This window comes from Pseudorca crassidens, chromosome 18 (genome assembly GCF_039906515.1).
Source record: "Pseudorca crassidens isolate mPseCra1 chromosome 18, mPseCra1.hap1, whole genome shotgun sequence".
NCBI classification, from domain to species: Eukaryota; Metazoa; Chordata; class Mammalia; order Artiodactyla; family Delphinidae; genus Pseudorca; species Pseudorca crassidens.
The window spans coordinates 55,794,846-55,808,116 of record NC_090313.1 but is presented as its reverse complement, the minus strand read 5'-3'; the positions used below and the strand labels follow the sequence as shown (position 1 = coordinate 55,808,116).

The 13,271-nt window shown below is 40.4% G+C and overlaps 1 protein-coding gene across 7 annotated transcripts in view; it reads left to right on the top strand.

The window, feature by feature from the left end:
* VWA8 (von Willebrand factor A domain containing 8) overlaps window positions 1-13,271 on the top strand; it is a 369,572-nt gene that overhangs the window by 124,748 nt on the left and 231,553 nt on the right. For all 7 annotated transcript variants that reach the window (XM_067713438.1, XM_067713439.1, XM_067713440.1 and 4 more), the window contains exon 15: window positions 11,145-11,313. In XM_067713438.1, the coding sequence (XP_067569539.1) occupies window positions 11,145-11,313 (169 nt within the window). The remainder of the gene's footprint in view (window positions 1-11,144; window positions 11,314-13,271) is intronic.

Sequence of the window (13,271 nt, the reverse complement as noted above, 5' to 3'; positions counted from 1 at the left end):
ACAGTCTCCAGATGCACAGGCTCAGCGGCCATGGCTCACGGGCACAGCCACTCCGCGGCATGCGGGATCCTCCCGGACCGGGGCACGAACCCGTGTCCCCTGCATCGGCAGGCGGACTCCCAACCACTGCGCCACCAGGGAAGCCCCTCACTGTAGTTTTGATTTGCATTTCTCTAATGATAGTGATGTTGAGCATCCTTTCCTGTGTTCCTGGCAATCTATATCTTCTTTGGAGAAATGTCTATTTAGGTCTTCTGCCCATTTTTGGATTGGGTTGTTTGTTTTTTGATATTGAGCTGCGTGAGCTGCTTGTAAATTTTGGAGATTAATCCTTTTTCAGTTGCTTCATTTGCAAGTATTTTCTCCCATTCTGAGGGTTGTCTTTTCTTCTTGGTTATGGTTTCCTTTGCTGTGAAAAAGCTGTTAAGTTTCATTAGGTCCCATTTGTTTATTTTTGTTTTTATTTACATTTCTCTAGGCAGTGGGTCAAAAAGGATCTTGCTGTGAACTATGTCATAGAGTGTTCTGCCTATGTTTTCCTCTACAAGGTTAATACTGTCTGGCCTTACATTTAGGTCTTTAATACATTTTGAGTTTATTTTTGTGTATGGTGTTAGGGAGTGTTCTAATTTTATTCTTTTACATGTAGCTGTCCAGTTTTCCCAGCAGCACTTAGTGAAGAGGCTGTCTTTTCTCCATTGTATAGTCTTTCCTACTTTATCAAAGATAAGGTGACCATATGTGCGTGGGTTTATCTCTGGGCTTTCTATCCTGTTCCATTGACCTATATTTCTGTTTTTGTGCCGGTACCATTCCGTCTTGATTACTGTAGCTTTGTAGTATAGTCTGAAGTCCAGGAGCCTGATTCCTCCAGCTGCATTTTTCTATTTCAAGATTTCTTTGGCTATTTGGGGTCTTTTGTGTTTCTATACAAGTTGTGAAATTTTTTGTTTTAGTTCTCTGAAAAATGCCACTGGTAGTTTGATAGGGATTGCATTGAATCTGTAGATTGCTTTGGGTTGCATAGTCATTTTCACAATGTTGATTCTTCCAATCCAAGAAAATGGTATATCTCTCCATCTGTTTGTGTCATCTTTGATTTCTTTCATCAGTGTGATAGTTTTCTGAGTACGGGTGTTTTGTCTCAATAGGTAAGTTTATTCCTAGGTATTTTATTCTTTTTGTTGCAATGGTGATTGGGATTGTTTCCTTAATTTCTGTTTCAGATTTATCATCACTAGTATATAGTAATGCAAGACATTTCTGTGCGTTAATTTTATATCCTGCTACTTTACCAAATTCATTGATTAGCTGTAGTTTTCTGGTAGCATCTTTAGGATTCTCTATGTATAGTATCATGTCGTCTGTAAACAGTGACAGCTTTACTTCTTGTTTTCTGATTTGGATTCCTTTTATTTCTTTCCTTCTCTGATTGCTGTTGCTATAACTTCCAAAACTATGTTGAATGATAGTGGTGAGAGTAGACAACCTTGTCTTGTTCCTGATCTTAGAGGAAATGGTTTCAGTTTTTCACCATTGAGAATGATGTTGGCTGTGGGATTGTCATGTATCGCCCTCATTATGTTGAGGTTTCCACCCAGACAGACAGGGTTAAAGGAGTAGCTGATTAGGGTTCTCTGGCTCACTCAGGCCTGGGGGAGGTAGGGGTATAGAATGCAGGGTGAGCCTGCGGCGGCAGAGAGCGTCTTGACATTGCACCAGCCTGAGGCGCCGTGCGTTCTCCTGGGGAAGTTGTCCCTGGATGACGGGACCCTGGCAGTGGCGGGCTGCACAGGCTCCCAGGTGCTGAGGTGTGGACAGTGACCTGTGCTCGCACACAGGCTTCTTGGTGGCTGCAGCAGCAGCACTAGCATCTCATGCCCGTTGATAGCCGTGGCTTGGGCCCGTCTCTGGAGCTCGTTTATTAGGTGCTCTGAATCCCCTCTCCTCACACACCCTGAAACAGTGGTCTCTTGCCTCTTAGGCAGTTCCAGACTTTTTCCCAGACTCCCTCCTGGCTAGCTGTGGTGCACTAGCTCCCTTCAGGCTGTGTTTACGCAGCCAACCCCAGTCCTCTCCCTGGGATCTGACTTCCGAAGCCCGAGCCTCAGCTCCCAGCCCCTTCCCGCCCCGGCGGGTGAGCAGAGGAACCTCTTGGGCTGGTGAGTGCTGGTCGCCACTGATCCTCTGTGTGGGAATCTCTCCGTTTTGCCCTCTGCACCCCTGTTGCTGCGCTCTCCTCCGTGACTCCAAAGCTTCCCCCCCGCCACCCCTCCATCTCTGCCAGTGAAGGGGCTTCCTAGTGTGTGGAAACCTTTCCTCCTTCACAGCTCCCTCCCAGAGGTGCAGGTCCCATCCCTATTCTTTTGTCTCTCTCTTTTTTTTTTTTTTTTCTTTTGCCCTACCCAGGTACATGGGGGAGTTTCTTGCCTTTTGGGAGGTCTGAGGTCTTCTGCCAGCGTTCAGTAGGTGTTCTGTAGGAGTTGTTCCACGTGTAGTTGTATTTCTGATGTAATTGTGGGGAAGAAGATGATCTCCAAGTCTTACTCCTCTGCCATCTTGAAGGTCTCTCCCGCCACTCGCTTCTTGTCTGCAAAGTTTCTACAGAAAAATCTCGTGATAGCCATAGGGGGGTTCCCTTATATGTGACTCTTTTTCTCTTGCTGAGTTTAGAATTCTGTGTTTAACTTTTGGAATTTTAATTATGATATGTCTGGATGTGAGTCTTTTGGGGTTCATCTTGTTTGGGACTCTCTAGGCCTCCTATACCTGGATGTCTGTTTCCTTCTTCAGGTTCAGGAATTTTTCAGCCATAATTTTATCAAATACATTTTTCACCCTTTTCTCTCTCTTCTTCTTCTGGGTTGAATATGAATATGATAATTATTATGAATATTAATATGGATATGAATAATATGAATATTAGTATACTTGATGTTGTCCAAGAGGTCCCTTAAACTATTCTTATTTAAATTTTTTTAAGTTTTTGTTTCTCTGATTGGGTGATTTCCATTATTCTGTCTTTAAGATCACTTATGCATTCTTCTGTATCACATAGTCTGCCATTAATTCCTTCTAGTGTATTTTTCATTTCAGCTATTGCATTCTTCAGCTCTGATTGGTTCTTTTTTATATTTTCCAATTCCTTACTAAAATCATTACTGTGTTCATCTATTCTTTTGCTTAGTTCAGTTAACATTCTTATTGCTAATGCTTTGAACTCTTTATATGGTAAATTTTTGATTTCTGGTTCATTAGTTGTTTTTTCAGGTTTTTTCCCTTATTCTTTCGTTTGGTACAAATTACTCTGTCTTCTCATTTTACTTAACTTTCTCTGTCACTATGAAATTAGGTAAAACAGTTACCTATCCCATTCTTGAAGGGGTGCCCTTGTGTGGGAGCATCCCTATGCAGTTCCCAGTGGATTTGGTGGGAGAGGTGAATAGGAAGTGAGCGTGGGTCACATCTTTTCCTAGGGTGTGCTGGCAGCCATCACCTTTTCAGGTGATGGGGCTGGAGATGGAGGGGCTAGAGCCAGAGCCAGGTGTGGCCCAGGACTTCTCCTGTTCTATGTGACAGTCATCGCCCTAGTGGAGTCAGGGTTGGGTCCCAATGTGCTGGAGCAGAAGCCCTGAGGGTCTGGTCTGAGCTCGTTCCATTCCCTCTAAGTGTGCTCCCTCCCCCACTCCCAGCAACAGCATCTTTGCCCTAGAGAGGAGCAGCGTCGGAGCAAGAGGGGCCAGAGCATACCCTTGGCTTGGGCTGGGACGTGGGCTGGGGAGGTCCCAGCACACCAGTCAGATCTTTAGACTGCTCCTGATGTGGCACCTCCACGAACACCAGTATGGCCACCCTCACCCCATTCAGATGTTGTGCTGGATCTGAGCCAGCTCCATCCCCCACAGCTAAGCACTCTGCTCTGCAAAGGCAGGCTTCTCCCTCGTGTGGAGCTAGAGCTGGAGGGGCTGGAGCGGGTGCCTAGTGCTGGCTGGGCTGGGCTCTGGGCTGGTCTCTGGAAGCCAACTAGAACCCCAGGCAGTTTCAATCTGCTTCCTCCACCTTGCTTCCGGGAGTCAGCAAGTGAGTTTGCCGTCTTCACAAGCAGGTCTAGGTTTCTTAGAGCCCTCCTGTAAGTCCCACTGGTTTGCAAGCCAGCTAGGCGGACTTGTCTTCCCAGAGTCAGACCCCAGGACTGAGGTGCCTAATACATGTTTCGAACTGCTCACTCCCCAGGGAGGATCTCTGAGCCTGTGTTATCCCCCTCCTCTCTGTGTCCCCTCTCAGGGGCATAGGTCCCAAGCTGATCGCTTCTCTTCCCTTCCTACCCAACTCTGTGTGCATCTTTCCCTTGGGGGTACAAGAGTCTTTCTGCCTGTCTCCAGTTTGTTTTCAGTGAGCATTGCTCCACCAGTAGATGTATTTTTTTTTTTTTTTTTTTTTTTTTGTGGTACGCGGGCCTCTCACTATTGTGGCCTCTCCCGTTGTGGAGCACAGGCTCTGGACGCGCAGGCTCAGTGGCCATGGCTCACGGGCCCAGCCATTCTGCAGCATGTGGGATCTTCCCGGACCGGGTCATGAACCCGTGTCTCCTGCATCGGCAGGCAGACTCTCAACCACTGTGCCACCAGGGAAGCCCTGTAGATGTATTTTTGACGTGTTTGTGGGGGAGGTGAGCTCAGCTTCCTCCTACTCTGCCACCTTGATCTCCTCTTCCCAACCTTATTTTTTGTGTATCACTTTTTCATCCCAGACACTTCCTCTGTTGTCTAAATCTCGTCTCGGCACATTCAGGCACATCAGGTATTCTGTCGGTTTCATCTTCTGTCCATTTCTTCTTTCTCCATGGTATGTTCTCACTAGCCCTAATCTGGATTTGTTGCTCTCCATATGTGTAGCGTACATGTCATCCTAGATCTCTCTCCACTACCCGTCCCCCATTTCCTCTGGTCTTTCTTTCTGCAATTTTCATCAGTTAGATATTGAACCTCCTGGACTGACCTCCTTTTTTCTCTTACGTTCTGTCCATTTGTCAGGACTTTATTGACTTTTCAGAGGTGAGATGTCTAAAAATGGATTCTCCTCTCTGTCTGAAATCTCTCTCCCAGTTGAAAGCCTAATTGCTTTCCTTATCAGCACTCCCCCTTTTTTTAACCTGAGAAACACTATTTTCTTATGATGGTAAACAGTTTATCTCTATTTTATTGTTACACAGTCATATTACAGAATCTGCCTCATTCCGACGATGTGGATTGTTAGTAAATTTCTTTACCTTTTCCTGGTTAACCTTGCTTTAATTTTGTTGCCCATTTTTGTCTTTCTGAGAATAAATATGTGCTCTTTTAGGGTTGAAAAAGTTAGATTCTTCCTTTAAACCACTTGACTATATCTTTCAAGGCTGTGTTCATTGGGTAGAGAGCAGGCAGCTTGACTGAAAGGACGTAGCATAGCATAAAAACTGGGAAATTTGTACCCTGTGAGAAAATTAATTTTTTTCATGGGTTGTTCTTATATGACCCATTACCTAGCTGAGTTGATCCTGTATTGTGTCCGTATCTAATATGTCACTCTTGGCATTAGTATTTGAAGTATAAATTAGAAACTCATAACCCAAGTCTCCTATCCTTTTATTCTGTACCTAAGCACAGAACTGAAGTTCAGCAAAGTGATTATTATTTGTCTTCGTCTTTAAGTAAACTCAGCTATTAATGCTTTGTTTCTTTGTGGGGAATTTTGAGATAGAAAAAATATCAAAGGTAGAATGAAAGGAAATCAGAATTAAGCTTCTTTGCCTCTAGACCCAGTTTGATAAATTTAGAGACTTTTGGCTTTTAGATAGGAACAATTTTCATATTTGTGTTTGGCAGGAATCCTGTAGCTACAAGTAAGAGCAACAAAAGTAAAACTTTAAATTCTTGCAAAAAGGAATTTGGGGGTATCTCACATGTTCAAAGGAAGGGAAAGGATGCTCTTGGGCCTCAGGAAATAACTGGAACCTAGGACTTCAATGTTGTCCAGACTCTGTTTTGCTCTATACTTCACCTCGTTGTTTCGAGTGTCACAATACCTGATACGTAGTAGGTCACTTAGTAAATGTTTTTGAAAAATAAATAAATCTTAACCTAGAATAAATTCTAGAAAACTCAAGGTAAAGTAATTCTATGAATCCAGTTTTAGATAACTTTCTGAGCTAGCAATGTTTCCTTTTATGAACCTACTAATTAGTAATACTTTGGCTTTTAATGACAAACCTGATAACATGGGGTCTCATAATTAACATCTACTAGCAGTGAGCTACCAAGCCTTTCAGCTTCATAGTATGAAACCCAGTTTCTATACAATTATATTTGACTCCTTTGCTTACCTTCATTGGGGTCTAACCCTTCACCAAGATCATATACCTTGATCGTTTCCTTAGTATTCTTTGCAGGTAATGACATAGCTAATGTTCCCTTAGAAATAGCTTAAGAAGGGCTTCCCAGGTGGCGCAGTGGTTGAGGGTCCGCCTGCCGATGCAGGGGACGCGGGTTCGTGCCTCGGTCCGGGAAGATCTCACATGCCGCGGAGCAACTAGGCCCGTGAGCCACAGCTACTGAGCCTGCGCATCTGGAGCCTGTGCTCCACAACGGGAGAGGCCGCGATAGTGAGAGGCCCGCGCACCGCGATGAAGAGTGGCCCCTGCTCGCCGCAACTAGAGAAAGCCCTTGCACAGAAACAAAGACCCAACACAGCCAAAATTAATAAATAAATAAATAAAAATTAAAAAAAAAAAAAGAAATAGCTTAAGAAATGTTAGAGACTTTCCTTCTTCTGTTGCAAGACGCCAGGAATACTGTGGACATGGTCGTTAGAAATAACATGATGGCCACACACACCAGACACCATGCCTGCATTTCTCACAGGAAATAAGGACCGAAATAGAACTACTTACTTTGATGAGAAAACTTCTTTGGGGAAAGGGGGAGTATACTATAGGCTGCTAAATGTGTCCCTTCCTGCTGTTGGTCAGAGCCTAGATGAGGGGGATGAGAGTTTCTATGAATTGCTAATAGTTTATTTTACCAAAAATAAGGCCTCTGGTTATCTCAGGGAAGAAATAAAGATTAGGGGCCTAGTCTCAGTTGTAATTATATATGCTCTAATGTTTTTCCATTTTTATTGAATATTTTTATTGATTGTGATTAAACATTGAAAACAGTTTATAATCTCCCAGTTTTTATTAATCAGTTGTGAACGGTAAGTGGACATTGGGCACAATCCTCAATCCGTTACATTCCCTGGACCCTTTTACTCTTACTCATGTTTGAAGATAGTTACGATTCAAGCATTCGAGGTAGGTACTCTCCTACCTCCCCCAGAAACCTCAGGATCTCTTTGCTAGAAAATTAGGCTGTATAAATTTTTAACAAAATTCAAGGTAGATCTAGGGTTTTATGCCCAAGTCTTTGTGTTTGATTTCAAAACAAAGCGCTGTATGCAAATTCTGATTTTGAAAAATCATGCTAAACATTTTACAGTCAAGGGAAAGTTCTAAGCTCTGTGCCTTTGAAGGATCTCATTACTTATTATTGTGTGTATTGCTTATGTCTTTTTTATACACAAATGTGTCACATATTTGATATAAGAATGAACCTTGTAAAAAAAAAATTCATTCAAGACCAGATTTAGACTAGCTGCTCTCCTTTTGAAGGGGAAACCATTATTCTCAGTTCTTATCACTTATCTTTGTTTTGTCCTTGCCACCAAAGGTCTTCAAAAATTTTCTTGCAGTGGTGGTTATTAAAAGCAGCAATACATTTATCTATCTATCTATCTATCTATCCATCCATCTATCTATCTCTCATCTGTCTTTCATCACACTAGACACTGTGTGGTATAAAGATGTGTTAGGTGTGTCCATGCAGTTTGCTACATTGCAAAAAAGGAGAAATATGGACTGTGTACAGGACTGCATAACCTCCAGGTTCTGAGTTGGAACATTAGTATTATAGTGTGGAAGGCCAGTTACAAAATCCTCTTCCAGTTCATGATTAATATCTTCATAAAAACCTTCTATATTATGATTTCAAGTTCCTTAATAAACACATTTGACAAAAATGTAGCATATAATTTCCTTCAAAATATAGAAATTTATTGAATTTTTTGTTTTATTAAAGCTCTGTTGAGGTATAATTGACATACTAAAAACTGCATATTTAAAGTATACGGTTTGATAATTTTTGGCTTTTTTATACACCTATGAAACCATCACCACAATCAATATAATGACTACATCTACGATCCCCAAAGTGTCCTTGGTCCCCTTTATAATCCCTCTCTCTCTCCCCTTCTCACCCTCCTCTTCTACCCCTAGGAATCTGCTTCCTGTTACTCTATATAACTTGTATTTTCTAGAGATTTATATAAATGGAATCACACACTTATTACTCTTTTGGACCTACCTTCTTTCACTCAGCATAATTATTTTGAGATATTCCATGTTGTTACGTATATCAGTAATCCATTCCTTTTTGTTGCTGAGAAGCATTGGAAAGTACTTTACTCTCTAAAAACCTATGCCCCCAAACAAACATATTGACCGCAGTATTTTAATTTTTTAAGTCTTTGTAAAAGATCTTTTGCTTTAAAATTTTTTAATCTTTATGAAATAATATCTGTTTATCTGGTTAATCCATATCTTTAGTTTCATTTGTTATTTGTTGTTAAATTCTAGTAAAATTGAAGTTAACCTTGATTTTAACTTTTCATAGTGCTATTTCCTAATTCTCAGTTATTTACCACTGCTTCAGCCTTTGTGTTACCCACCAATAGGTCAAATCACCTGAAAGTACATGGCTGATCCTCAGGCGTACTCTGCTCTAACTTTCAGGCTTGGAGAACCTAGCTTCATTAGGAAATGACTTTCCATATGACCTATTTATATGTAAGGAAGCCTTTGCGGAGATCCTAACAAACAAAAAGATCCTTCTCATCCTGTTATTCAGTACTTCGATGGCTGTTTTTATTGTCAGCATACACTTCTCTGCCTGTCAACATCAGCTGTCTAACAAACTGCCCCCTTTAATTTTTTTTTTTTTTTTTTTTGTGGTACGTGGGCCTCTCACTGTTGTGGCCTCTCCCGTTGCGGAGCACAGGCTCCGGACGCGCAGGCTCAGCGGCCGTGGCTCACGGGCCCAGCCGCTCTGCGGCATGTGGGATCTTCCCAGACCGGGGCACGAACCCATGTCCCCTGCATCAGCAGGCGGACTCTCAACCACTGCGCTACCAGGGAAGCCCCTTTCCCCTTTAATTTTATCCAGCTCATTTGGGTACCCTGCTAGAGTCAGTACCAGAAAGCAAGCCACAGACAATGCATGTCATAAGCAATAACCATCCCCCTATATTAGTTAAAACCACCTAGCTTGCTTTCATGTTAATTGTTCTTCTAGGCCTGAATTTACAGCTCATCTATGGTACCTTTTCCTGACCTATTGGTTTAAGGTGTAAATTGGACTTCCTCTTTTGGCTTGCTTATTGGATTTTGGCTTTGTTTATTCCCTAATTTAGTATCCCTCACTGTCTTGAGTTAAAAATTACATTTGCAGCTTTACTTTTGAACAAAGCACAAATAAGCAGACTCTGTCTCTGCCACCTTCTTTTGTCCCGGCTAGGAGAGAGGAGGATCAAGGATGAATCCAACATCTGTTGCTGGGCCATGAAGCAGACTTTTCTGGATTATAGCAAATCACTTAGCAGAAGTGGAAAATGGAATAACCTTTCCTTTTAGCTTTCAGATCATAGAATTTTCTCTGTCCAGGTTCTGTTAGGTGACTGTCTAATTACTAGCAATCATGAGTGATCGTGTTATCCTCAGGACTTTCAGGCATTATCTGTGTCGTTATCCTTTCCTCTTTTCCTAGAACAACTCCTTTGAACAGATCATCCCTGTGCCATGCTTGAGGAAGTCTTTTTTTTTTTTTTCCTACCCAGAGAAATGAAATGGTATTTGGTAGCTTTTAGGAATTCATCCAGACTTTTCATATGACCATTTCTAAAAATTGCTTTTCCCTGACTTACAAATTATGCTGTCACCCCCTAAGATTACAGATCATGCAGTCAGGGACTCAGTGGACCTACCTTTTCTATTGGGAGGACTTTTTCTTATCTGAAATCTTCAGAGTATTTATTTGATTCTTTCTACACATGTCCTATCTCCTGATATTTTCACTGCGCAATCACATAACTTGAGTTCTACCATGATAGTTAATGGCAATGAAGAAACGCCATTTAGGTCCCTTTATTTTGGTTTTTCTGAAGATCTTCGCAAGTGTTTGAGTTTCACCTCTCCTTTCTCAGCAAGGATGATATAACCCTCAAAAAGTCTATTTGCCCTGCAGTTTTGAAAATTGATAAGAACTGAGGATATTACTCATGATTAGATCATGATAAAGGATTTCTATCTCCTTCTTCAAAAGCTACTCAAGTCATTTCACAAAGCATGGGAAGTCTTATTTTATTTCTCTGTGTGTCCTAGAATATTTACATCTTCAGATTCCCTAGCAGAGATTTATCAAAGAGATTACTTTAAAAATCATATTGTTTCCTATAAAATGACAAACGAGTGAGTTATATAGAAGTTCACTTTTCTCTACCTTTTTAAGACCTAAGTATTCTTATTGCCAATCCAAAGTTTAATTTTAATCCAATCCCGTATGCTCCTTAAATTTTCTATATTATAAAAAGTCTTCTTATCCTGAATCATACTTCTTGGTATTTCTATGGTTGACATAGAGTGGGTTCCTTGCAAGACAGGAGATTTTGACTAAACACAGGGGACCTATGAAATGAATATGGACTGTTTGGGGTTATGTTTCAAGGGACTATGGAGAAAATTTATCGTAAGTATAACAACATATCCAAAACGGTGCTTTGTACCAGGGATGGAGTTTCATCAGTGGATGTGGTGCATCATAAATATTAATGGTTGGTGATTCTTCTTTTGTTTTAATCTTAGGTTTTTAGAGTGTCCTGACTTGTTTTTTCAAAGCTTGCTCTTTGGATAATAGCTTTAACTGTAGTACAGCCTTATTATTGGCTAGGCTTTAGCTACCATATCTTAATTTCTAACATAAAAGGTTATGTTTTGAAAATTTTTTTTTTCCTTTTAGATCGATTTTTCCTGTCCACCCCTCCTTCAGAATCATTGCCTTAGCAGAACCCCCTGTTACTGGAAGCACGGCACAGCAGTGGCTGGGACCAGAATTCTTAACCATGTTCTTTTTCCATTACATGAAACCACTTGTCAAAAGTGAAGAAATCCAAGTGATTAAGGAAATGGTAAGAGTGAGGCCAGCTCTAGCCTGTTGCCTTCAGCTGTTCTCTTTTTAAGGTCTTTGTGACACCTGCTTGAGCAGAGTTGGATATTTTGGACTTTTTCTCACTGTTAATTTCCAGATTTCCTCATAAAATGGTTCTCAGATGTCAACATTTTTCAAACTCATCTGGAGGGCTTGTTAAATGACAGATTGCCAAGTCGGTGGTTCTGGGATGGAACATGAGAATTTGCACTTCTAAAGGTGATGCTGACAGCTGCTGGTCTGGGGACCACACTTTGAGAACCATGAATGTTAGGCTATCTCTCCGTTTTCCTCATGTGGAAGCAGTTTGGGGATTCCTTTTCCTTTTATATTCAGCCGAAGGTGACTAAATTTTAAGTTCCTACTATTAGGAGAGGCCAAATATATTTTAGTTCCTTAGGTTTTGTAGAAAATACTAAGTAGTGGTCCCCTGGGGATTGTAATATATCCTATACTTAACTGATTAGTTGTCTAGTGGCTTGTCGTGTATGTAAACTATTATTGCAGTGTCTGCCTTAACCAAGCACTGTGTTTAGCACGTTTGGAGTTCTAGAGCTGCACTATTCAGTGTAGTAGCACTAGCCACATTAAATCAAATTCAAAAATTCAGTTTCTCAGTCTTATTTCAAGTGGCCGATAGCATAGATAAAGAACATTGCCATCATCACAGAGAGTTCTATTGGACAGTACTATTCTAGATCACTAATAATTAACTTTTTACATAAATGCGCTCATCCCCTTTGAAATACCAGAATGAATTAATTAATTTTAGGTCTTATGAGCATGGTTGTGGATAAGGGCATAGGCTTTAAAGTCAAATAGCTTGCCTTTAAATGTCAAATCCACTACTGACGAGCTTCTAGGTCGTGAGTAAATTACTCAACTGTAGGCTCTTCATCTGAAGATGGGGATGATACTACTTCTTACATCACAGGATTGATTTAAAGAATAAATGAGTATGTACTGAATAGAGCTTCAAATTTTAAAAGTTCCAATTACTTAAATGCCCAAAGAAACCCTGAGCAGTTTATTTCTGAAATAGTCACGTGATACCAGTCATTGTTGTAACAACTCCTGTTCTTTTTAAATTAAAATTTTAAACTTGTTATTATTTATGTAAAAATTTCTTATTATTCAATACAAATACATATTTAATTAGTTTAAAATTGGTGTACTTAAAAGCAATCAGTATATGTTTTGGGGCAACTGTTCTTCAGCGTTCATTGATAAATAGATCATGCCCCTCAGGTATGTGGTTGGTTTTTATTTATTTATTTACCTTAATGAAGTATAGTTGATTTACAATGTTGTGTTAATTTCTACTGTACAGCAAAGTGATTCAGTAATGCATATATATACATTCTTATTCGTATTCTTTTCCATTATGGTTTATCACAGGATATTGAATATAATTCCCTGTGCTATACAGTAGGACCTTGTTGTTTATCCATTCTCTGTATAATAGTTTGCATCTACTAATCCCAAACTCCCAATCCATCCTTTCCCCACCCACCAGGTATGTGGTTTTAAAGTCCTTGAAAAAATGGACAGCTTGAGCAACCGCCCTTTATACAAGGATACCTTACATCTCTTAGTAGACATAGATATAAGATTACTACTAAATGAAGGAGTTTGGTTTCAGTAAGAAAAGTGCCTAAATTAGAGTTGAAGCTAACAAAAAAGGATATAATATATGAAAAGTTTCTTATGGGTACACTCTGTGCCAGTTTTTAATTGGTTAGAGGCTCCTTTCAGTTTTGTCCTGGTGATGGAATTGGAAATGAAGAGTGGCCTGGTTTTGATTACCTGATTCTTTTTCTTTTTTTAATTGAAGTATAGTTGATTTATAATATTGTGTTAATTACTGCTGTACAGCAAGGTACTCAGTTATACATATATATACATTCTTTTTCACATTCTTTTTCATTATGGTTTATC